General features: G+C 35.9%; 2 protein-coding genes across 4 annotated transcripts in view; both read left to right on the top strand.

The window, feature by feature from the left end:
• LOC309475786 (guanine nucleotide-binding protein G(q) subunit alpha-like) overlaps positions 1–17,778 on the top strand; it is a 28,013-nt gene extending 10,235 nt beyond the window's left edge. The window contains exons 2-7 of one of the 2 annotated variants that reach the window (XM_082138684.1): positions 3,002–3,186; positions 3,551–3,705; positions 6,758–6,886; positions 12,606–12,735; positions 13,465–13,618; positions 13,776–17,778. In XM_082138684.1, coding sequence (XP_081994810.1) covers positions 3,002–3,186; positions 3,551–3,705; positions 6,758–6,886; positions 12,606–12,735; positions 13,465–13,618; positions 13,776–13,966 — 944 coding nt within the window. In that variant the 3' untranslated portion in view covers positions 13,967–17,778. Of the gene's footprint in view, positions 1–3,001; positions 3,187–3,550; positions 3,706–6,285; positions 6,415–6,757; positions 6,887–12,605; positions 12,736–13,464; positions 13,619–13,775 lie in introns of both variants that reach the window. The other variant, XM_082138683.1, reaches the window with a different exon arrangement.
• A 1,737-nt stretch (positions 17,779–19,515) lies between these two features.
• tle5 (TLE family member 5, transcriptional modulator) overlaps positions 19,516–23,491 on the top strand; it is a 28,617-nt gene continuing 24,641 nt past the window's right edge. The window contains exon 1 of one of the 2 annotated variants that reach the window (XM_082139699.1): positions 19,516–19,921. In XM_082139699.1, coding sequence (XP_081995825.1) covers positions 19,895–19,921 — 27 coding nt within the window. In that variant the 5' untranslated portion in view covers positions 19,516–19,894. The remainder of the gene's footprint in view (positions 19,922–23,491) is intronic. The other variant, XM_082139698.1, reaches the window with a different exon arrangement.

Below are 23,491 nucleotides of genomic sequence, written 5' to 3'. Positions count from 1 at the left end.
GTACCGATACTAAAATGTGACGTGATACACTGCAGATCACTGATTGGTCAGACAGAATCATCACTACCAGCGTCATTGTATTTACAACACGAGACACTAAACCCGCTAGATTTAAATAGCCAGTAGACAACAGCCAACGCTGTAGCGCCTGTTTTAAAAGTATTTGCTTAAAAAAAATAGTATAAAATTCAAAAAAAGAAATGGCTGAATCGTGGTCAGTGGACGAGGTGCAGACGTTCCTCTTGTTGGTTGCCGAGGAGTGGATGGGGAAACCCGGAATGAAAAATTCGCATTTAATATGATGATGTCATGGCAGTAGAGACGGCAACTATAACGATCAGTCCCACCCACTTTGAAGCGGTACTAACTGCAGTGGAAAAGCAACCGAGCTAAAGCGAACCGAACCGTGCAGTACCGAGCCGAGTCGTACCACGCAGTGGAAAAGCGAAGCGAGCCGAACCGTTCCGCGCCGAGTCGAACCGTACCGAGCCGTACCATGCAGTGGAAAAGCGCCATATGTTTACTGCCTCAACTTCTGATTGGTAGTAAAATATTTTTACATTAGATTTAGTTGTTGTTGGTGGTGTTATTAATAGCCTATATATTTTATTTTCTCTGTTGATGCCACTTGGTTAAATGTTTGGATAATAGCCTATTTAACCAATAGACAGCTTTTTAGCCATTGTTTTAAAATTCCTAATCAGTTAGCCTCCGTTTGGGTATATATTCGGGTATGTATTTTCACCATCCAATCAATTCCCGAAGGATAAAATGTAGGATTCCCCCCTCACCATGTTGCCCATCACATTTCGATTAAATGCATCTAATTACGGAAATAAATTGGTTGCAAACAGCAATTTACGGTGACAAATACCCATCTATTATTTCTTTGCTTTGTAAAATTAAACTCACTATTTGTTTTGCGCATGCATTAGTTTCACTACCAGGTCTCCGGTTTCTTTTTATGGTCTTAGTATTGTCATTCCACCAAACTATAGTGTGTTTGTTACCCTCAAAATGACCTAATATGGAGGAAAACCTGATATCAAGGTGCTCCAGTAATGTTCAAACAGTTGTGGTGCTATTTCTATGGAGCAACTGTTGGAAAGCTTCAGGGAGGTGCAGCTATTTGGCAAGCTGAGGGAGCCAGGAGTGCAGCGGTTATGCAACCAGGCTTTTTATTGGGTTTCCCCTGTCAGCAAACCACCGGCAGACGGAGATGAAGACGGAGCAGACAGTCAGCTGGGAGGCCGGAGCATGACAGTCCAGCTGTTGGAGTTAAAACTACCCATGACTCGGCTAAGGGAGAGATGGGACAGGAAATTGATGGGAAATCGAACCCGTTACGGGTTCAGAGTATCTTGAGCGTGTGAACCAACCGTTCGGCCTTGGCTTCTAGAAAAGATTTCTAAAGCCTGGTTGAGACTAATGTAATTTAAAAAAGCTTGTGTTTGTGACTCATGAAATTTGAAGCCCAGACAAGGACACCTTTTGTTTGAATAGAAACCCAGAACTATGGTGCATTTAAATACAAATTCACAACAACAAAAAATGTCTGATTCCTCTGAAATGCATGTTTTAAGTTGCAAAAATGACATCACAGGGAACTTCTCCATGTAAAAATCGTTTGTTTCCTTACCTGAAAAGTGGGTTCTAGCAATTCAATATTGATAGGCCTACACTTGTGTTTTTTTATATTTTTTTATTTAGCCTTTCTTGTTTATTTAAATAAATGGCAGTTGTCAAGGATGTCAATCGCATGTATGCCAAGATAAAACTTGTGGAACTGGTTATCATACCAATCGAAGCGTGACTTTCCAAACTGTTGACATTGTATTGTCAAGAACGTGATAAATTTCGAAAACTGGAACAGTTACTTGACTTGTTTTTCCCCCTGCCGGTCCAAGACCTCCCAAGTTTCCAGGGAAGTCATATTGTTGAACTTTGGGGATGGCTAAAACATTTTTATTGGCTTGAGTCATCAGGACCAAAGAAATTTACGGGGAGATGGTTCTTTTTATAGGATTTCTGTTTTAAAGTGCTGTATGTGTTTACATAATGTTAATATTGTTTACCGCAAGATTAGATCCTGAACTTAAATTAATAAAAGTTTTTATCTCCTCAAAGTTGATTTTGTGGGGAGGGGGGCATACTTTTTTTTTTTTTATATATTCCAATTCCAATATCAGATTATCATGTGTTAACTTAAAGTTCTGCATAACTCAAGTTACTTATTACGCCTGTACAATAATGATTTTGCAGTTCAGGCAGTATGTTGTTAAGTGTAGAAAGTGTAAAGACCAATAAGGACACACATAAACATTTATTAAATATTGTTATTAAACATTTTGGATAATTGTTTTCTGATACCGGTTAGTGTCTAGTAATCTTAAATGTGAAGGTGTCTTTTTAAATTTTTAAATGTGTTTGTTTATAATTATTTCTATTTATTTTATTTAAGTGTAGAATTTGTCAACATGGCTTATTAAATACATTCTGATACCAATAAATGTCTAGTGATCTTAGTTCAGTTTAACACATTACTATATATTAAAATCAAATGTATAATAATCATAGTAATGCGTGTAATATTAATAAATGTATTGTTGTTTGTGACACTGTTTTTTTTATACTTTTGCAAGGCTGTTATTAAATGTGTATGTGTAATGTTATTTATTAATTTAATGAGTGTAGAAATTTAAATAAACAATGAATCAATATTTGCCTAAATGGCTTTAGTGATCTTTGTTCTGTCAATAATAATAAATTAATAGTCAATATATTATTGTAGTTTGTTTGGGGTGCTGTCTTTTATACTTTAATTATTATTATTATTATTTTTTTTATTTTTTTTTATTTTTTTTTTTAATATTATTATTATTATTATTATTTTAATAATTTGTTGCCCTAAAGTATTGATTTTATTGTTATTATACTGAAGCTGAAATATTATCTAATCCTATTCCAACATTTGTGTTTTTTTTCCTCTTTCTCTCTTCAGGCACAGGAGAGAGCGGCAAGAGTACGTTCATCAAACAGATGCGCATCATTCACGGGACAGGCTACACCGACGAGGACAAGCGCGGCTTCACCAAACTCGTCTACCAGAACATCTTCACCTCCATGCAGGCCATGATCCGTGCCACCGAGCACCTCAAGATCCCATTCAAATACGAAGAGAACAAGGTGACAATCCCTGGCCGTCACTGCGCCGTAATCATCTATTTGATGCCCAGAGTGCACGTCGAGATGCAAATCAAACCCAGATAGGCCATAAACGTGGCTATAAAAAGCACTGCGAGCCTCACTTGTAAATTTTATTGCTGTCACACCATGGTCAGCTGTCTGTCTTCTGTGAAGGATTACGGGTTAATTATTCTCATGTTTTGCTTTTACAGAATCAGTTAATATTTCCTAAAGAAGATCCTTAAACTTTAACTCGACAACTTGTGACCTAGTTGGTGCTAAACCCCTCTGGAAGTCATTAGTATTACACTGCCATTAAGTCATAAACTGGGTTGTTTACTGTGTACTGTGTCTTTATCCACAGTCCAACGCTCTGGTGGTGCGAGACGTTGATGTGGAGAAGGTTTGCTCCTTTGAACAGCCCTATATCAATGCAATAAAGATGCTCTGGGCGGATCCAGGCATCCAGGAAGCCTATGACCGCAGGCGAGAGTACCAGCTCTCCGACTCCACTAAATAGTAAGTGTGTGTTCTGTCATTAGCCATTAGATCCTTTTAACTTCATTGCTTTAAAATGAGTTGTTGAATGCTCTGTCTTTGAATCCTTGAGGTCAGTTAGAAGCATATTTCTTTTCATGTATAAATGCAGTATTAAGGCCCGTTCACATCAACAACAATGGTATAACTGTAATAGCATCCACATCAACAAGCACTTATGCTCTGTTTATTATAAGCGCGCACTGCAGTTATGTTGCCTGCCACTTTAAATGGTTGAGCTCTTCAAAGTCAGGTGGATTCTGATTGGCTGTCGAGGTTTTAGTGTTCATCATTCTAAAAGTGATTCCAAAAATATTGCTTCTCCGTGTCGTTATCGTTATAGTTGTGGTGTGGACTTCTCTACTCGCATAGAATGAGAATAATTATTCTTTAAAACTGTTTCTTTATAATTATCATCTTTGGTGTGAACGGCCCTTTACAATACAGTAATGTAATTTATTTTGATCACAAATGGCATAATTCGTTTGTTACACCCACATGGAATCTACGCTCTTCCCAAAAACTTGTGAATTTAATATTTCTACCCCCGTAGAACAGAAAAGGAGACATTTTGAAGAATGTATACGCTGCTCTTTTTTTAATACATTAAAAAGCTCCTAATGAGAAAAGGCTGTCAGGATCCAAGAATATGCCATAAAAGAAGCCCAAGTGATTGTGAGCAATGTCTTCTAAATTTGTATGATATCTTTGCTCATAAGGTTCGGTCACACTGCGCTTTTTCAATATATTAGCTTCTATATCTATATGTATGCGAATACAGGGGACGGAAAACTATGTGAATTTGCTGCGGTCTAAAGTTCAAGTATGTAGAATTTGTATCACGTGAAAATGTGTGCCCAATAGAAGACAGATATGTAGAATTTTACATTATGGATGGATATATTATACATGGAATTGTTTAAAAAAAAGAAATTGTAGAGTTTGACGTCATATTTCGACTTTTGCGTTTGTAGAAATGTCATGTGCGTAATGTCTGGTGTGACACTGGCTTCAGGGTGTTTTCACGCCTGGCTTGTTTGGTTAAAAAAAAAAAAAAAAATTGTTTTATGCATATACGCACACGGCAGTTGCACTCGAATACGCATCAAACCAGTTGGTCCAAGATCACCTGAACGAGGTGTTTTCTGGCCAAATGAAGACTAACTCTGGAGTGGTTCGCGTCTAGTCAAAAAGTCTGACCCGACGGACCAAAGAACCAATATCTTTATGAATGATTCCAGCTCAAAATCATAAATTTTGTGGCAATGTTGTCAGACATAAATGACACACTTCTGACCAATGAGAGGACAGTTTACTCAATTGTGACATGTATTAAAAAATGTGTCAGTTTAAAAATGTTGGCTTGTGAAAGAAAACCAAGAAAAAAATTCAATATTGTAGCAATTTCAACCACAAAAAGTAAACAAACTATATTATATTATATTATAATATAATATAATATAATATATAATTTATTGATTTATTGGAATTAATATTTAATAAATTAGAAATAAATCATTTGAAAATGAATTGTAAAAAAGTCTCTGAATTAAACACTTACTTCAGATGCCTACTCCTTTACTCTGTCATATTTCAGTATTTTTCACAAATAAAGACATTTTATTACATAAAGTGTCAACACTGTAACCAATAAGGCACTCCGTAGTTAAGTTTGTGCACTCTGGGAATCATATTTTTTCAAATAAAGACAAAGTAACAGTAATTTTACACACAGCACAGTGAAAATGACATTAATATGACATAGTGGGCAACTGAATATAGCACAGCATAATTTGAAATCAAGGGTTGAAGTTTGTCGATCGTGCGTCTCCAGTGAAGCTGAACTCTCCTGTCCGCATTCAGTTCACGCGGACCGACCGTCACGCACAGAGTAACGCGCACTTCAGAATATCAGCTGGATTTGACTAAGTCTGCAAGGTTTGTGAAATTAAATGTTTATTAGATATTCAAAGATTTGTTTAAATTATATAAATGCGTATTTGCTGAATGCTGATGGTAAATGAGAAAGTATTAAGTGTTTGCCTTTGTTACTAATAATATAAAAGCAAATGCTATAATACTTTTTCGTACACAGTTTACTTTGTTTAACAGTTATATCTAGTAACGTATTAAACAACTGTTAAGAGACCATAACTAAAGACCGTCAAAATAAAAGTCCCACTTCCAACACATTCCAAAAGTTATCGGCCGAGGATGATATTTAAAAAAAATGCTGATATCGGTCGACCACTACTGAAAATCCCCTTGAATCTCATATTAAAACCCGTTGTGTCAGGTTTGACTTGCTATCGACTCTTACGTGGCTCGTAAAACCGAATGAGCCGAGGTAAGTTAGAATGGGGGGAAAAAGAGCAGCATGAAAAATCCTTGAACCTTCTGTTTTACGAAACAAAATCAAACAGGTTTGGAATGACGAGGGTGAGCTTTTCCAAAACTGGCTGGAAAAATATGAAAAGCTTGTGAATTCCATGTGGGTCTACCTCTGTAGTTCTGTATATGCACATGTACATGCCTGTGTTTCTTACCGGTTCATCCCCACAGTTACCTTAATGATTTAGAGCGTATATCAACTTCGGGATACGTGCCCACCCAGCAGGATGTGCTGAGGGTCCGAGTGCCCACTACTGGCATCATAGAGTATCCCTTTGACCTAGAGAATATAATCTTCAGGTATCGCCAATCCACGGCACACCCTCACTGCCGCCGCTGTCTCCTGACCTTTAACCTGCTGCTGCAAATGCACTGCTGCCTTCCCTGATCGCATTCTCACACCCACCCGGGGCTCAGCTATTGCTGTTGTTGTTTCCTTGCTACTCTTAAAGAGTTTTGTTTCGGGGAACTCGTTAGAGATCTTCACCGGAGTAAGCAGAAGGTTGTGCCGTCGCATCCCAGGATCCCCGAGCGGCATTCTCTCACTGCTTTTCCAAAGCTCTCAGGCTCTTAAAGGGATCTGCTGCCATGCTTTATTTTGTTTTCTTCCTCCTTCTCTCTCTCCGTCTCTCCTTGTCTCTAGCTATCTAAGCGATTTGGACCGTATCGCAGAGCCGTCGTATCTGCCGACCCAGCAAGACGTGCTTAGGGTTCGCATCCCTACCACAGGGATTATTGAATATCCCTTCGACTTGCAAAGCATCATTTTCAGGTAGATTATAATGCCGGCGAGGACTCCTCCCCGTTTCAATGTCTCCATGTTTGTAACATTTTGCAAATCAGTGCGTTGATCTGGTCCACCGCGGCCAGCTGAACGAACGAGGTTCGATCAGTTCATCCACTTTTCTGTGACGTCATTGGCTGTTAATGTCCTTCTTAGTCATTAACCTCTTTGCATCATTAACTTCATTAACATTCATCCATTTGTTTGTCTTTATCGTATGAAATTGAGGGGATTGTAGAATGATTTGGGGTCATCCTTTTTCTTTTCTTTTTTAAACCAGTAACTTTCACTTTTTTATTATAAAATAAATGGATTTAAATATTTTGCGCTATTGAGTTTAAAAAGGATAATGTACTTTTTTTTTACCTTATTTTTTAACTTTATTTTTCATTTTGGTACCAAAGCTTTTGTTTTTGTTTTGTTGTGAATATAAAATATATTTATTTAAATATTTTTAGCTGTATGTAACAATCAAATTCAAGAAACAGAAGGTGATATGAAGTCTTTTAGACCCTGTTTACACCTGGTATTAACGTTTTGGTCGATCGGATCACAAGTGGACGACTCTAAATACAGGTGTAAACTGGGTCTAAAACGTTTTGAGTTTGTCCATTTTCGACCACTTCCAGAGGTAGTCAAACACATTCAACAACGGCGATTTCGTAGTGTGAACGCTTATGTTGTCCTTTGAGTCCGAACAGCCACGAAAGACCGTCTTCTCTCCGCCTACTGACCTAATGCAACATTATGGGATTACATTAATTATGGGAACATTAAACTTTGTCGGCTGAAGTCCCAAATTTAGTTTGAAGATGAAAAACGTACCAAGCACAATGTTCTCTCACCATTTCTGATTTCTAACACACTCTCAGCGTTTGGCTGGTCTTGTGTCTGTCAGAGCAGAAACTAAAGCTACTGCTCGTTTCTCCGTCGTCTCGGGGCGCGTTCATATTTAAATTCTTATTTCGTCCATTAGATTGAAAGATCTGAAAAAACACACACATTTACCCACCAATAGACCCTCCCCAAATCAGAACTGAAGTGGTCAAAAGTGGACAAAAGAGAATAATTTAAATACTTGAAATACATCTACTTGTGATCCGATTGACCAAACGCATCTTAATACCAGGTGTAAACGGAGCCTATTTTAAATATTACATTTTCATACCAAAGCTCTTGTTTTGTTTTGCCTTTTGTTTTTGTTTTGAATATAACATTTTAGTATTTAAATCTAATTAACAATGTTTAGCAATCAAATTCAAATAAACCGGTAAAATAAAGTCTCTTTTTGATGCGGCGAAAATAATTTTCTAAAGCATTTTTTTATTTCAATTTTGCCTTTTGTCTGACGTTCTTGAATGCCCACAATTTATTTTCTTTTTTTGTCTGTGAGCTCAGAAAGCACATTGACGCAAATTTAGTCTACTTTTAATAAAGACTTTGCTCTTAATTATTAAAGGGATACTCCACCGTTTTTTCATATTAAACTATGTTATTCCCTTAACTAAGACGAGTTGATGCATACCTCTCTCGTCTCAGTGCGTGCACTCAATCGCTCTGGCGCGCGGCGACACTTTGATAGCACTTAGCTTAGCCCAGGTCATTCATTAGGGACCAAACAGAGATGAAGTTAGAAGCGACCAAATACCTCCACGTTTTTCCTATTTAAATACAGTTACACGAGTAGTTACACGACCAAGTATGGTGACACAAAATAAAACGTGCCGCTTTTCTAAGCGGGTAAAAAGGATAACTATAATGTATGGCGGAATAGCACTTGGGAGCACTTCGACTCGGCGCAGTAAAAAGTCACTCCTGAAAAATCCTCTCCCCCTCTCCCTCTCACTTCTGTCATTAGAACCAACGTGACTTTTTACTGCGCCGAGTCGAAGTGCTCCCAAGTGCTATTCCGCCATACATTATAGTTATCCTTTTTACCCGCTTAGAAAAGCGGCACGTTTTATTTTGTGTCACCATACTTGGTCGTGTAACTACTCGTGTAACTGTATTTAAATAGGAAAAACGTGAAGGTATTTGGTCGCTTCTAACTTCATCTCTGTTTGGTCCCTAATGAATGACCTGGGCTAAGCTAAGTGCTATCAAAGTGTCACTGCGCGCCAGAGCGATTGAGTGCACGCACTGAGACGAGAGAGGTATGCATCAACTCGTCTTAGTTAAGGGAATAACAGTTTAATATGAAAAAAACGGTGAAGTATCCCTTTAATTGCATAATGACAAATTTGGCCAAAATTTTTTATTTTATCAACCACATACCAGATTGAGTTCATGCTACAGAAACCGTATAAATCCTAGCATGGTATCGCTTGTTTTAATAGTGCCGATGATCTTGTTTTGAAGTTCATGGTGGCCAGGCGGCAGAGTTCTTTGACAATGATCAAATGTACCTTTTTACACATTGCAACTGAAGGAGCACACAAATGCACATTAGCGCACAGGCAGGAGTTTGAGCTCAGGCCTCTGAACGGGGGAACGTTTCCGAACCGCAGGTGATGCGGCAACGAGAAGCCCTCCACAACCCCCCCGTTTAGAGCCGAGATGAGAGAGAGAGAGAGAGTTCCTCTGAAGAGAGGTGATCACAAAAGCCCACAAATCGATTGGAAGCCAGCGTGTCAAACCCCTCCTACGCACGCTGGCGCCAGAAATAACTTCACTTACAACAAGATTCCCTCTTGATCTTGCTTGACAAGTACAAATAACGTATTTGTGAATGTTTATTGTGTATTTATTTACGTGTGCACTTCCAAACAGCTCAGGAAGGTGACTGGGGCACATTCCAGGTAAATGTTGAGGTAGATCTAGTACCTTCAAAGACCTCTTGTGGTTTTAGGTGATGCATACTACAAAATGCAAATAACCTGTAGGCGATGTTACGAAATACAGGTGAAGTGTTTTGGTTAAGTAACCTACATGGTTCCGCACTTAACTCAACCCCAGCCATTAAAACATTCTGCAACAAGGTTGAGTTGTCTTCCTCGTCCTCCAGAGTAAGAGAGCTTATCCTCGTAAGTAGGTCAGCTGTACCTCCTGCAGGAATGGAGGCTGGCTGAAGAGGCTTTATTTTAGGTTGTAGCTCCTGAAGGAGTCCATTTATCAAAGCTTTACGCCTGGCCGCTAGAGACTGAGCTAGCGAGACTGTGTTGCCTACATAAAATAAAACCCTTCTCTAATGTTTTCCCTTACTGAGCCTGAGTGCAGGTGTGATGGGCGGCCGGAGGGGGGGGGGGATAGCACAGCACAGATGAGAATTGCTCTGATTATTCCCTTGTTTTAGCTGGAATCTCCTGTGAGTTGTCTCCGTACATTTCCATTAATTTAGGAGCAGTGAGCGTTACCCGACTGCTGGGCTGGGAATGGCCCATATTCTTGTAATGTGCTGTAATTTTAGGCGAAGTGTTAAGGTCTGTTCACGTTAAGAGTGACACAGAAAAGCAGTTTGATCATTCGCCTGCTTTAATGCAAGATATAATCAGTGCTGGGCTGATTACTTGCTAATTGTAGTCCGTTACTGATTACAAATTACACGACGAAAATTATTAGTAATGTAATGATTCCTCATTAAAGGTTATGTGTTCAGATAAATTAGGTCAAAAGTAATCTAAATGTAGGTAGTCGCTTTGTTCATCACTTGAATGGGATTGTACACCATATTGATGAATAAAAAAAAAAATTCCATTCTTTATCAACATGACATGCTTTAAGCATTACATTATGCCAGGACTTTCCCAAAAGGGAGAATCAGTTAATTATGAATAATTTACTGCCATTGTGTGAATATGTAATCATGTAATCCATTAGTTAACATCAGTTAGTGCATTAACTAACATTAACAATGAGCAGTACTTTTGTTACAGTATTTATAAATCTTTGTTAACATTAGTTACATAAAAATACAAGTGTTCGTTATTAGTTAGTGTTAGCTCAGGTCTATTAAATAACATCACGTACAACATTTGATTTTAAAAATGTATTAGCAGATTAGCATGAACTAATGAGGCATTTAATGCTAATAAATGTTGATATAATAATGATATAATAAAATGTGAAAAAAAAATTTATATATATATATATATATATATATATATATAATTTCTGCAAGTTTCTGTGGTAAATTTTTTTTATTTTTTTTATTTTTTTTATTTTTTTTATTTTTTTTATAAAACCTGCAAATCACCTTAAAAAAAAATCAACATTTCTGAATAGTTTTTTTTTAACACCATTCCTTTTATTTTTATTTCTTGATTTGAGTTTTACCTCAGATTTTAACCTAAAAATATAGGTTATTTTAGGTTAAAAACTATATCATTTCAAACTATAAAATCTAAGTAATATAGTGTTAATAATAAAATCAAAAAAATTAAGAATGACTTAAAAAAATGTTTTTATTGTATTAATTACCAATAAATGAATTACGACTGTCCCACTGTGGCATTACTTACACCACGCCGAACAGATTTTTCCCCCCTAATGAATGTTTTTTTAGGGTACTTGTTTACCATACGCTAAGTGTTCGTAAAGAGCTTGCTTAAGATGAAACATGATGTTATTAAATTAGTGTGTTAATTTGATTAACTTTATAAAGTCCACAGGGCCAAAAGAGCCTGTAGAAATGTCCACATAGCCAAAAGCTCACATCTGATTGGTCAATGAGGTTTAAAAGAAAAATCTACAATCACTCGGAAGTCATATTACTTTTTGTCCATGATATACTAAGGCCTAGGAATATAATTTGTTTATCTTCAATAATCGCCCTTTTCTTATTCCTGGAGCACCTTAGAATTGCGTATCTGTTTTTCCATCTGTCCAAAGTCTGAGCACGCTATTTCCTCGCTCAACCACCCCATCCGTCATGTCCATTTTTCTCATTGTCTTTGCATGGATGTTACTAATCCCAGCGTGCATTTGAAACTCTACACTTCTCTTTTTGTTTGTGGCGTATCTATAAGTGTTTTTGTGTAAGTTTTGCTTCCTTTGTGAAACAATGTCACTGTTCTTTCAGAACTGAACTGAAGACGGCCGGCTCCATACTTGACCATAGATTCATTCTCCCGCCCAAAAACTCTCCTGTCACATGATGAAACCATAATTACGCGCTTGTTTTCCCGTTTCGATACTTCTGTAATTCTTTGTACTAAATTAAGAAGGTTTTACCTCTGCTGTCATGTTTTGAGCTGGTCTTGTTCGGTTCACGTTTGATCCAAACAGTTGATACCTGGAAACCGTGCGATGTCACGACTTAATTTGTGCATGTTTGTGAGAATGAATTCCAGATGTAATGCGATTAACCTCATGATTTTCCTGCCAAAATGTTAATATAATGATAACCGACATGTGATTTTTGAGGTGCATCTAATTTTGTATGACAAGTGGTTCCCATCCTGAAGTGCCCATTTATTTTTGCTGCCGTTGCAGGGCCACTAGATGTAATTCGATTTAATAAATGGGCAATATTGTTACCCTTCGAGAAGTATAGAAAGAGCAAACTTCTTTCAGAAATGGCCCTTTTTTTTTCTCAACGACCAACAAAACTTAGTTTAAAGGACTAGTAATTTTAATTCAATGTCCTGATTGGTCACCATATGCAAGTGGAAAAGGACTATATGTAGCCTTCGTTTTTCTCTGCTTTTTCATTGCACTCCTCATCAAACCATTGTTTATGTGTACTCATACTTTGTTGCCTCTGTCTCAGGATGGTGGATGTCGGAGGGCAGAGATCAGAGCGCAGGAAGTGGATCCACTGCTTTGAGAATGTCACATCTATCATGTTCCTGGTTGCCTTGAGCGAATACGACCAGGTCCTTGTTGAATCTGACAATGAGGTGATTATTTAGATTTTGGTTTTTTTGTTGTGTGTATTTATTTTGTGTTATTTTATGTGTGTGTGTGTATATGTCTGAATATGTGTGTGTATAAATGAGTACAATATACATATAATTTTTTTCATTGTTATATTTATAGGTTTTTGAATGTATTATTTATTAATATAATTTTTTAAAAATATTTTATAATGTATAATCAAGTAGTTAATTTTTTTTAATTAATTTTGTCATTGTATTTATAGGTTTTTATTATATTTATGTATTTATTATAGGTTATTTTGTTTTATAATGTATACAAATATTAAAACAAATGAATATAATATACATTTGTAAATTAAAATGATATTTTAAGATTTGTTTAGATTTAAGATTTTTAATGTATTATTATTATTATTAATATATTACATATTTTATAATGTATAAACATACTAAATGTACATTAATATAATATAAAATGTTATTTATGTTTAGTTCATTTTTCATATATTAGTTTTTTCTTTTAAATGCATTCTAATATATATATTTTTTATTATGGTACATTATAGAGTAGTATAACATTACAATATAGTATATTCGGAAATGCATCAATTAATTTAATTGGTGTTCATGGAACAGTTAGAAGTGCATTTAACCATGTTTAATGATGCTTGACAGTAATGCATTAGTCCTCAGCGCAGTCGAAGCTGGGCCGCCCTTTCATTGTGGTAATTTTGTTTCTGAAATCTGCAGAATCGCATGGAGGAAAGCAAAGCTCTGTTTCGCACAATCATCACCTACCCCTGGTTCCAGAACTCTTCAGTCATTCTGTTCCTGAACAAGAAAGACCTTCTGGAGGAGAAGATTATGTACTCTCACCTAGTGGACTACTTCCCTGAATTTGATGGTAACATCCTCTTAAAATTCAGATGAAGCCAACACTGACACCATGTGGTAGACTTGTAAACTGCAGCCACTTCCAAAAAACATTGTTTTACTTCCATAGCCTGTTTTGTCTCCGTAATCAGTGATTTGTTTACTTGTCTCATCTACCGACTCTACAGGTCCACAGAGGGACGCCCAGGCGGGCCGCGAATTCATCCTGAAGATGTTTGTGGACCTGAACCCGGACAGCGACAAGATCATCTACTCGCACTTCACCTGCGCCACAGACACCGAAAACATCCGCTTCGTCTTCGCGGCGGTCAAGGACACCATCCTGCAGCACAACCTAAAAGAGTACAACCTAGTGTGAGAGAGAGAGAGAGAGAGACCGAAAGAAAGCGAGACACCTGCAGCCCACATACGGCCGAAAGCACTACACACCTCACACGCAGAAACACACACGCACGGGAACCGTGCGGCCACACCTTCACTCCCATTTGGCACTGGATCTTCATGTAGTCCTTTTCTTTGCCTGTTTTTTCCTCTCTTCCTGAGTGTCGACCCCCTCCAGTTGATAGCTTTATCATCCACTCTTCCTCAAACCCGAGGGCTGGGCCGCTAAACCGGTGCCTAATGATAAAGAGCATTCGTTTGCTCTGTAGATGGGCTGTAGGTGGGCTCTACCTGAATGAAACTGAGGTACGAACTTAACGGAAACACTCGGTGGAGGCGCACGTGTCCGTAAACGAAGAGTGGGCGACATTCTTGAAAGACTTTACACCTCGCATCACTGAATTTAACCAGGTGTTAGTTGTGCAATCACATGCTATAACACTAGAGGTGAAGGTGATTGGATGATTTGATTTAATACTATTTTAGGAGTGATGTATAGAGATTTCCCATCACTACTTGAGTACTTGGAGAAGACCATGTGACTTTTTCCGAGACGTGAGGAAGAGAAAATGAGTAACGAGAGCCGCCGCAGATTTGAAATGTGTGATTTTGATCGAATTGTGTTCAACTGTCTCTGAAATTTTTCAACAAACTCCCAGGTTTCATCTGTATCCTCTAAATTTATCATTTAGGCGCCAAACTGTTTCCTCCAGTCCAGTAGTTGGCAGTATTTGGTGTTTAATCAGTATAATTAAATGGATCCAGCTAGTATTCAAAGATATTAACCGAAAGATTGTGATTTGTTTACATGCTTCGACACAAATCAGTTTTGAATCTTTGAAGGAATCAAATAAACGCCTTTCCCAGCTGATTCATATACATTTTACTCCGTATTACATTATAAAAATATGAATATCCAGTGATTGAAATGTTCGTAAACACTCAACGCAGCACAACACAAAAGTGCTATATAGGGTGAAATCGGTTAGTTTTTTTTATTTATGTAATTTATGGACCAGATATGTAATCGGACTCACTTTTCCGCATGAGCGCACTACAACGAAAGCGGGGGTTGAGTCTCTACTGCTGTAAAAAAATCCATTGGCAAGTGATCTTTTCTTTTTTGGTATTGATAAATTGATTGTCACCGTTCTGTTCTTTTTTTTTGTTTGTTTTTTTCCCGAATATTTGAAATGCTTGAAAATGGGAAGTTGAATTTCCATTTCATCAACGTCGCTTTATGCAAATAGGAAATTGAGAATTTTATCAGTGGTTGAATTCTTAACTGGTCTCTGCTTGCATTGTTTTGTTTTTTTTGAGAGTTCGCTCTTGGTTTCGTAGTATCATATCTTAGTTCTCACTTGATTAGCTTTTTGGATCCCATAGCTAGCTGGCTTTTTTGGGATCTTTATGATGTAATTCAGGTGAGTTTTCATACTTTTCATTACAAGGGCTAATTGTGGGCGGAGAATGAACCGACTCTATGGAGACTATAGAGCAATAGGTACGCCGAAGTGGGTATCTGAATCAGGGACAGCGCGGGTGGCGCCACAGGAGTTGCCATTTTTCCGTAGGTTCGACTTGCAGTGCATCCAGGGAGCACCTTTTTGTGTGGCCCTTGTGATCCTCGGAAAAAGTACGCTATTTCTTGCCGTGAGTTAAGCGACTTTTGGATGGGCTGTTTTGATTCTGTAAGTTGATGGATGAAGTATTAACTGTTTTACTCGGTGGCGGTGGTGTCGCACATTTTTATTTGCCATGTTTGGTTTTGGGGGCCATGACGGTATCGCTTTTGAGTCCCGTTTACTCATTTATCGCACACCTTGAATTTATCGCACATTAGCACTCGTACAGTCTTATTGGCTTTTGTTTGTATTATTGAAACAAAATAGCTCGAGAGAACCTGATTCGTTGGAATTTGCGAAAATAGCGAAATCTCACGTTAATCACGATTATTGCCGCAGTTTTTTTTGTTTGTTTTAAACTTGTAATTGAATGTATTTTAAGAGGTTTCTCTATTTGTGACGAATTCTAGAGTTTGGAAGTGTCGGTCAGTGCACAAGGCTTTTGAAGGTGTTATTTATACGCATTTTCCCCCAACCGCAGCTGTATATTTGCGGTTTTGTTGCGTTTAATCCTGCAAGCCTTCTTTACATACATTTGGACCTTTTGGTGCATTGTAAGACTTGTTTGCCAAATTGCGAAAAAAAACTAAACATTTTTTGTTTAACTAAACGATCCTCCCGTGCCAGGCCAGTTAAGCGTTTTGTTGTTTTGTTTCGTTGTTTGTTTCGTTGTTTTGCTTTGTTTAATTTGTTTTGTTTCGTTGTTTTGTTTCATTGCTTTGTTGTTTTGCTTTGTTTCATTTGTTTTGTTTCATTGCTTTGTTGTTTTGCTTTGTTTCATTGTTTTGTTTTGTTTCCTTTCCTTGTTTCGTTTAGATTTTTGTTCGTTTCTCAAACATCCAGAATTTGCATACCGTCATGCTTCTTGGGCGGGGTTTCATTCATTTTAAACCGTATGTTTACTTGGGTGGGATGGTACTGTCAAGTCGTCATATGCCAATTTCAAACGGTTGCGTTGTTGTACAAATAGTGGACCTGCAAATTATGACGGCATTTTTGAACATGTGAGCGTTTGAAGCTTGTACATACAGCTTTCATTTTAAAGGGCTAGGCCTAATCTGAGAAACACCTTTCTTTCTTTATCCAACTAAAACACTACAGCCATTCATTTCGTACCCATCAAGTACAAAAGTACCAAAACATCATATGTTGTGCTGATGGTAAAAATAGCTTTGATATGCTATTCAACTGGTGTTTAAGTTTTTTTTTTTTTTTTTTTTTTTTTTTTGTCCTCAACAATTTGCGATGAAGTTTGATACGTTTTTCCTCCCTGGGTCAATGCACTGAACCTACTCTGCAGTAATGAAACTAACTCCACTCATGTGATGTATCTGTTCCTCCAAACTTGTTCCTGGTACTCTGAGAGATGCAGACACTAATGAATAGAAATGACGCTTTCGCTTGAGGTCCACACTGACGTGATGGATGCGTACAATATGAAGCTATCTTTACTTTTTTTTTTTTTCTTCTGACGTCGATGCATTACCTGAACACTTGTATGTAGGACACTTTAATATAATACATTTGTTTTTGATAAAACCGGTAAAAATAAACTTGTGTAGTGGTGTATAAAATCAAAGTATTGTATTACTTTGTAATGTATTGTTCAGTTGGTTGCTCTTTTTTTTTTTTTTAGTTCCTTTTTCTTTTTTTTCTTTTTTTTTAAGCATACCAAATGTAAATGATGTACTATATTGAGTGTGCCAATCCCTTTGATTTGTAGAGCCAGACTCTTTACAAGTGCCAATGTTGTGGAAATCATTTAAAAAGGACTCGTGTATTTTATGGTCCGGTTTTTAAAAACAAATAAACATTAAGTATGTGATTATGGTAAATGCGCAACAGGAAAAGGACAATTTTATTCTGTATTTAAGATTAAAGATGACAAACTGCTGTTTTTAAAAAGAAATGACATTTTAATTGCATGTGTTTGTTTTCGGTGGAGAGGGTTAGGTAAAGGAGAAACCGTATTAACGCAAAACCCTGCTGACAAGGGGCTTAATTATTGTTCATTTACAGTATTTTAGACATATTTCTCTTTTTGTATGTTTCATTTCAACCACTGTTGCCTGAACCTCATTCATACATGAAAATGACTTTCATAGCCTTCTCCTTTCAAGAAAAAAAATATCCATTTTAAATTGGAATAAAATTTGTTCCTATACATTTGGGTCTGTGTTGAGCTTTTGTCCGTCATTTATTACATGAAAGATGAACAAGGTAGATGATTCTCCTGGTGAAATATGAACTACAATAAGAGTCCTTATGGTTATAACGATAATCCCAGTTTCCACCAAAATGCCATATTTGAGCTTGGTGTTACTCTTCCTTCTCATGAAGAATTAAATGGATGACAAAATGATTCAAACAATGTTCAACAGATCTCATATTATAATATAATCTCAGCTGCAGAGATATCATTAAGTCTCATTTCTGCATATTTATTGGATGACTGTCGCATGCGCTTATTTAATATATGTAAACATTGGAAAAATCATTAATGTTCATCAGCACATTGAGTAAATCTGAAAAAAATAAATGTTTATATATACAGTATAAACATATACATATTTTTTTTTTAAAAATATATTTGCATGATATACTTTTTATTTACAAAATGAATTATGTAAAAAAAAATTACGTAAATTAATTGTAAAAATCAAATAAAATGAAATTAATAGATATATATTTGATTTTGTTATATATTAATCATAAAACTATATAATAAAAATGAAATAAAAATATAAAAATTTATTTATATAAATATTTGAGCTATAAATATTTTTTACAATATTTTTTTATAAATGGTGAGGTGTAAAAAAGTAAATCAAATAAAACAATATATAAAGTTATTTTATATATTTATGTGAGCTGTTTACTGCCATTGTTTTGATATTATTTTTTTTACATTCAATAATTAATATTATTGATATCAGATAATATATACCTATCTATATATATATATATATATAATAAAAAATAATAAAAAATCTATAAATATTCCAGCTATGTGGTGGTTCTGTTTTAATACTGTTACATATTAAATATTTTAATATAAATTATGTAAATAGAATGTATATCAAATAAAAATATGAAAATTATTTTATATATTTATATGAGCTGTTTTCTGGTGCTGTTTGGATACTGTTATATATTAATTATATACTAACAATATATAGATTATATATATATATAAATGTTTTTCTATAGATTTGATATATTCAAGCTATGTGGTGGTTTGTTTTAATATTGTTATGTATTAAAAACAGTTTTATATAAATGATTATTTATGTAAATAAAAAGTAGATCATATAAAATTGTATATATTTATACTAACTCTTTGCTGGAGCTGTTTTGATATTATTATATTAGTTATTATATATATATATATATATATATATACACACACATACACATATATAGACACATATATATATATATATTCACATATATATATATATATATTCACATATATATATATATATATATATATATATATATATATATTCACATATATATATATATTCACATATATATATATATTCACATATATATATATATATTCACATATATATATATATATATATATATATATATATATATATATATATATATATATTCATATATATATATATATATATTCATATATATATATATATATATATATATATATATTCACATATATATATATATATTCACATATATATATATTCACATATATATATATTCACATATATATATATATATATATATATATATATATATATATATATATATATATTCACATATATATACATACACAATTTTTTTATTTTTTTATTACAAATATTTTAGATATTTGGTGGTTCCCGTTTTTATATCGTCACATATGGAAAGAAAGAAAAAAACAGCAGCAGCCATCAGCTCCCAAACTCCACTTCAGCTCTTGCACAGCCACTCGGTTTCCTCCAACCAGGGAGGAGAGAGACACACCAGCCCTTGTCTTAGCTCATTCCCAACGTGGAAAAGGACAGGAAAGATACCATATCAAATCAGCAGATTCCAGCAAATCATCTACGGATCATTTCCCATGCCGAATGCGTGTTAAAGAGCGCGCTCAGTGCGGCACACATCATCAGGCTGTGCTTTATTGCCATAGCAGCAGCGCGAGCTGCCTGTAGCTGGCACAGGAGCTAGCGACGAAACAAAGGAAACACTCACTAAATATACACGTCTACTGAGCAAACTGCTTCCCTGTTCTTTAAGGAGGAGAAGGCAAGACCTCGAAGACCAAAACTGACATGATGTTTCCACAATCCAGGCACTCGGTGAGTGTAAATCGAGCTGTTTGCTGGCGCTGTGTTGATGTTGTTAGCTGGCTTGAGCTTAGCATTGGCAGGAGAGACATCCGTGCGAGTGTGTGTATGCTGAAACTTATCGCAAAGATTAAAAAATGTAACACATATTTCATAATATCGTCTTATAACCTTTTATATTTCCAAACCACACGTTTCTGACTTAAAAATCCACTAATGCGTGATTTGGCAGGGCATAACTGGGTTCGCAAATGGGAACAATGTAGATGTTGTGTGCTTCAATGTGACATTTAACAGTTGGTGAATTGTGTTTTATTAGATTCAACTTCACTCTCAAACCTCATAAATGTGGCGCATAACCGTTTATATCTCTTTATTAGTCTGTACTTTGCAACAACGCATGGAATTAGGAGATTTCAGATGTTTATGTTGACATCTTTCAGTCTTTTCTGATGAACTCTCATCATTTTGCCTGTGGCTCAAATGGAGAAGTGCCAAAATCCATCGGTTAACTAACACTGCAATCACAGACCTTTTGAAGAACACTTCTTTTTTATTTATTTATTACTTTTGCCAAAAACCGAAGGTGTAAATCTGTAATGACATGCATTTGCATTATGCAAGATGTTTTCCCTGCAGCAAAGCAGAGGTGTGTGTGTGTGTGTGTGTGTGTGTGTGTGTGTGTGTTGTGCACCACCTCTTGATCCTTTAGCCAAAGTCTCTATCACTGCTTTGAACTAATTTATGGATTGAGTTGAACATAACAAGTTGCTTCCTTATCAGCCTGACTAACCTAGGTAAGTGATTTAAAAGTGGGTTTAGAGTATTTGCAATATGCCCAGACTGTGAAACCTCATCACATGTTAAGTTTCCTGCTGGCTGTTACTGATTAATGAGCTAATATGACAGATATTTTGATTAGACGCTCTTGATTAAAGCCGTAAGGCTGGAAATAGTAAGGAACTAGATGTTGATGAGCTGCATGATCTGGTTTGCTTTTAAAATTATCTTGTCACATTTGATCGCCACTTAAAATAAACGTATAGTGGCATCCGCAGCCCGTTTTATGGCAATAATGCTGTATTTTCAAGTGAAACTGAGCAAAAATGTAGGGTGACACTTGATTGGTTAGTGTGAAGTGGACTTGGTGATGTCACGCGGAGAGGAAAGTCGTTTCAGTGGCGGAGCGGTTTGTTTTGAATAAAGATTTAGATTAGACCGGGAACACGTGGATGTTTATTTTTGTTCCTATTAATTAATTAAAAATAAATGCATTATAAATACATCTCTTTTGTGACGAGCATGTTTCATTTTTATTTTAAGTCAAACAAGGATGATTCCAACAATAACAAGGTTTCCTTTTCAAGAATTTCTTCTTTTTTTGTGGGTCATTTAAGTCTTTTTATCTTGCATCACATAAAATTCACATATCTGTAAATTTTTAAGGCAAGTCAAGGTTATTTTAGTTTGTAAAATGTCATGTGACCCCCCCCCCCCCCCCCCCAAAAAGAAAAAGGATTTTTAATTAATTTTAAATGTGTAAAGTAAAGTGTCCTTGAATAACAGATTAAAAAAAGACTAATTTTTGAGTCATTCAATAATCCTTGAAAAGCTTTTCTTGAAAATGGAAGTTTTCCGAAAAATCATACGAAACCGACGTGAATGTGAAGAACTTTGCACTTGTTTTAAACTAGATTTAAAAAAAAAAAAATTTATCGTGGATACTCTTTTATGTCATTGACCCATTAAGAAAGTAAATGGGGTCAATTTTGATGTTGACTAACATCAGGACTTCTTTGCATTGGCTGAATGTTGGATGAATGGCTCATCCAACTATATCATATCATAGCCTATATTTTCCAGGTGTTTGAGCTGGGAGGTGATGAACTGAACGTCTCCTTTACAGTCTGATAATGAAGGGCCGACGGGGAGCATGTGAAAATGTGGGCCCGGTTGTAGTCGGCACTACTTTGTTGCCACGGCACTGAGACTCCATAGCAACGACTTCTCACCAGACTTGACACAGAAGGTGTTTACTCTGACCAGCCTGAACAGTTCATGACTTCAATTGTTCACCCCGGTGTAGTTGTACACACAAGCCTTTTTAATCGTGCCAGCCCACCGCAACCGTTTTTTCCGAGGTCATCTAATGATGTTTGTATTCTCGTGACGACATTTTCGAACCTTACCCTCCTTAATTGGAGTATTAAGACCCAATACACCAAGTTATATCAGGGATTACAGATTTAAACCCTACATATGGGAAACGCATCTCGCTGTGTGCGCTCTAAAATACCTGAAATGTTTAGTTGGCATTGTACTAACGTTACTCTAGTAAGTAACTGCAAACATATCTCGTTTTTTGTGTGCCTGATGACACTTAATAGCGTTTTGTCCTCCATTTTGTTTGTTGAGTCGAGATCCGGACGAGTGATGTCATAATGGTGGGGATTTGTGAATTGGAGTGCGCCATTGATTGTGGCTTTTCAAGGAGTCATTTCTGAAAGCCATTGTTGCGGTAATGGCTTGAAAGAGAAGCGAGAGTTGGCACAGAAATGAACACACCAATGTGTGTGTGTGTGAGTGTGTGTGTGTGTTGCCCCCGACCTGATGCTTTGGGTGGGGCATTCGGGTCAGATTTATTAAGTCGAGTGAGCAGGACAGATCTCCGTCTTTCCCTCCCCAGATCCCTCAACGCGGCGGATAATCCCACATCTTGCTCATTAAATAAACTCTGTTTCTTACACACACTCACAGCCACATCCACACACACACACACACTCGCTTATGCATGCCCGCCGAAAAATGTATTGCGTACTGCAACTACTTTTTTTTTGCCACGCTAAGATTAAAAAAATGACTTGATTTGCTTGTATAGTGGTGGAAGTTTAAATCTGGCTCACGTCACTTGCCGATTTAGTATTTTTTTCATTTCCTGTCCCTTTAAAAGGAAAAAGGAAAAGCAAATAAAAATAATATTGAAGTAACAAGTATATGAATAATGAAAAAAGAATAAATAATTCGAACAAAAATGAGCTTCAAATATATTTCTGTATATTGCGGCTTTTCCCTCACAATGTTGCATCATTTATCTTTTTTTTTTTTTATGTAATTTCTCAGTTCAATTAAAAGTGGGTCGTTTAAATTAATAAACTCTGAAATTAACATTTAGATGTGGTACTCGACAAAAATAAAGTGAAAGTTGCGAGAGTTACAGTTTAAGATGTGACTCAATATCTTAAATAGAATAATTCAATCATATTGTAAATACATGTATCATATGTATTGCAATCTGTATTGTGAGGTTGTTGGCGATACTATATTAATGTTTCATGTATAGCACAAATTTTTGTGTTTTATATTTGTGTTTTATATTATAATATACATCAATTAATTGTGTGTATATGTGTGTGTGTGTGTATATATATATATATATATACACACACACACACACACACACACACACAAATTTAAATAATTCAAGCATGTTAACATAGTAATAATAATGCGTGCCTTAACATGCACTGCTAATATATAAAAACATAAATATAATCTTTAATAAAGAAATATTTAATGAACATG

This window comes from Leuciscus leuciscus, assembly GCF_965113295.1.
Source record: "Leuciscus leuciscus genome assembly, chromosome: 15".
Lineage (NCBI taxonomy): Eukaryota > Metazoa > Chordata > Actinopteri > Cypriniformes > Leuciscidae > Leuciscus > Leuciscus leuciscus.
The sequence above is the reverse complement of the archived record's forward strand: the minus strand, read 5'-3'. Positions and strand labels throughout refer to the sequence as shown.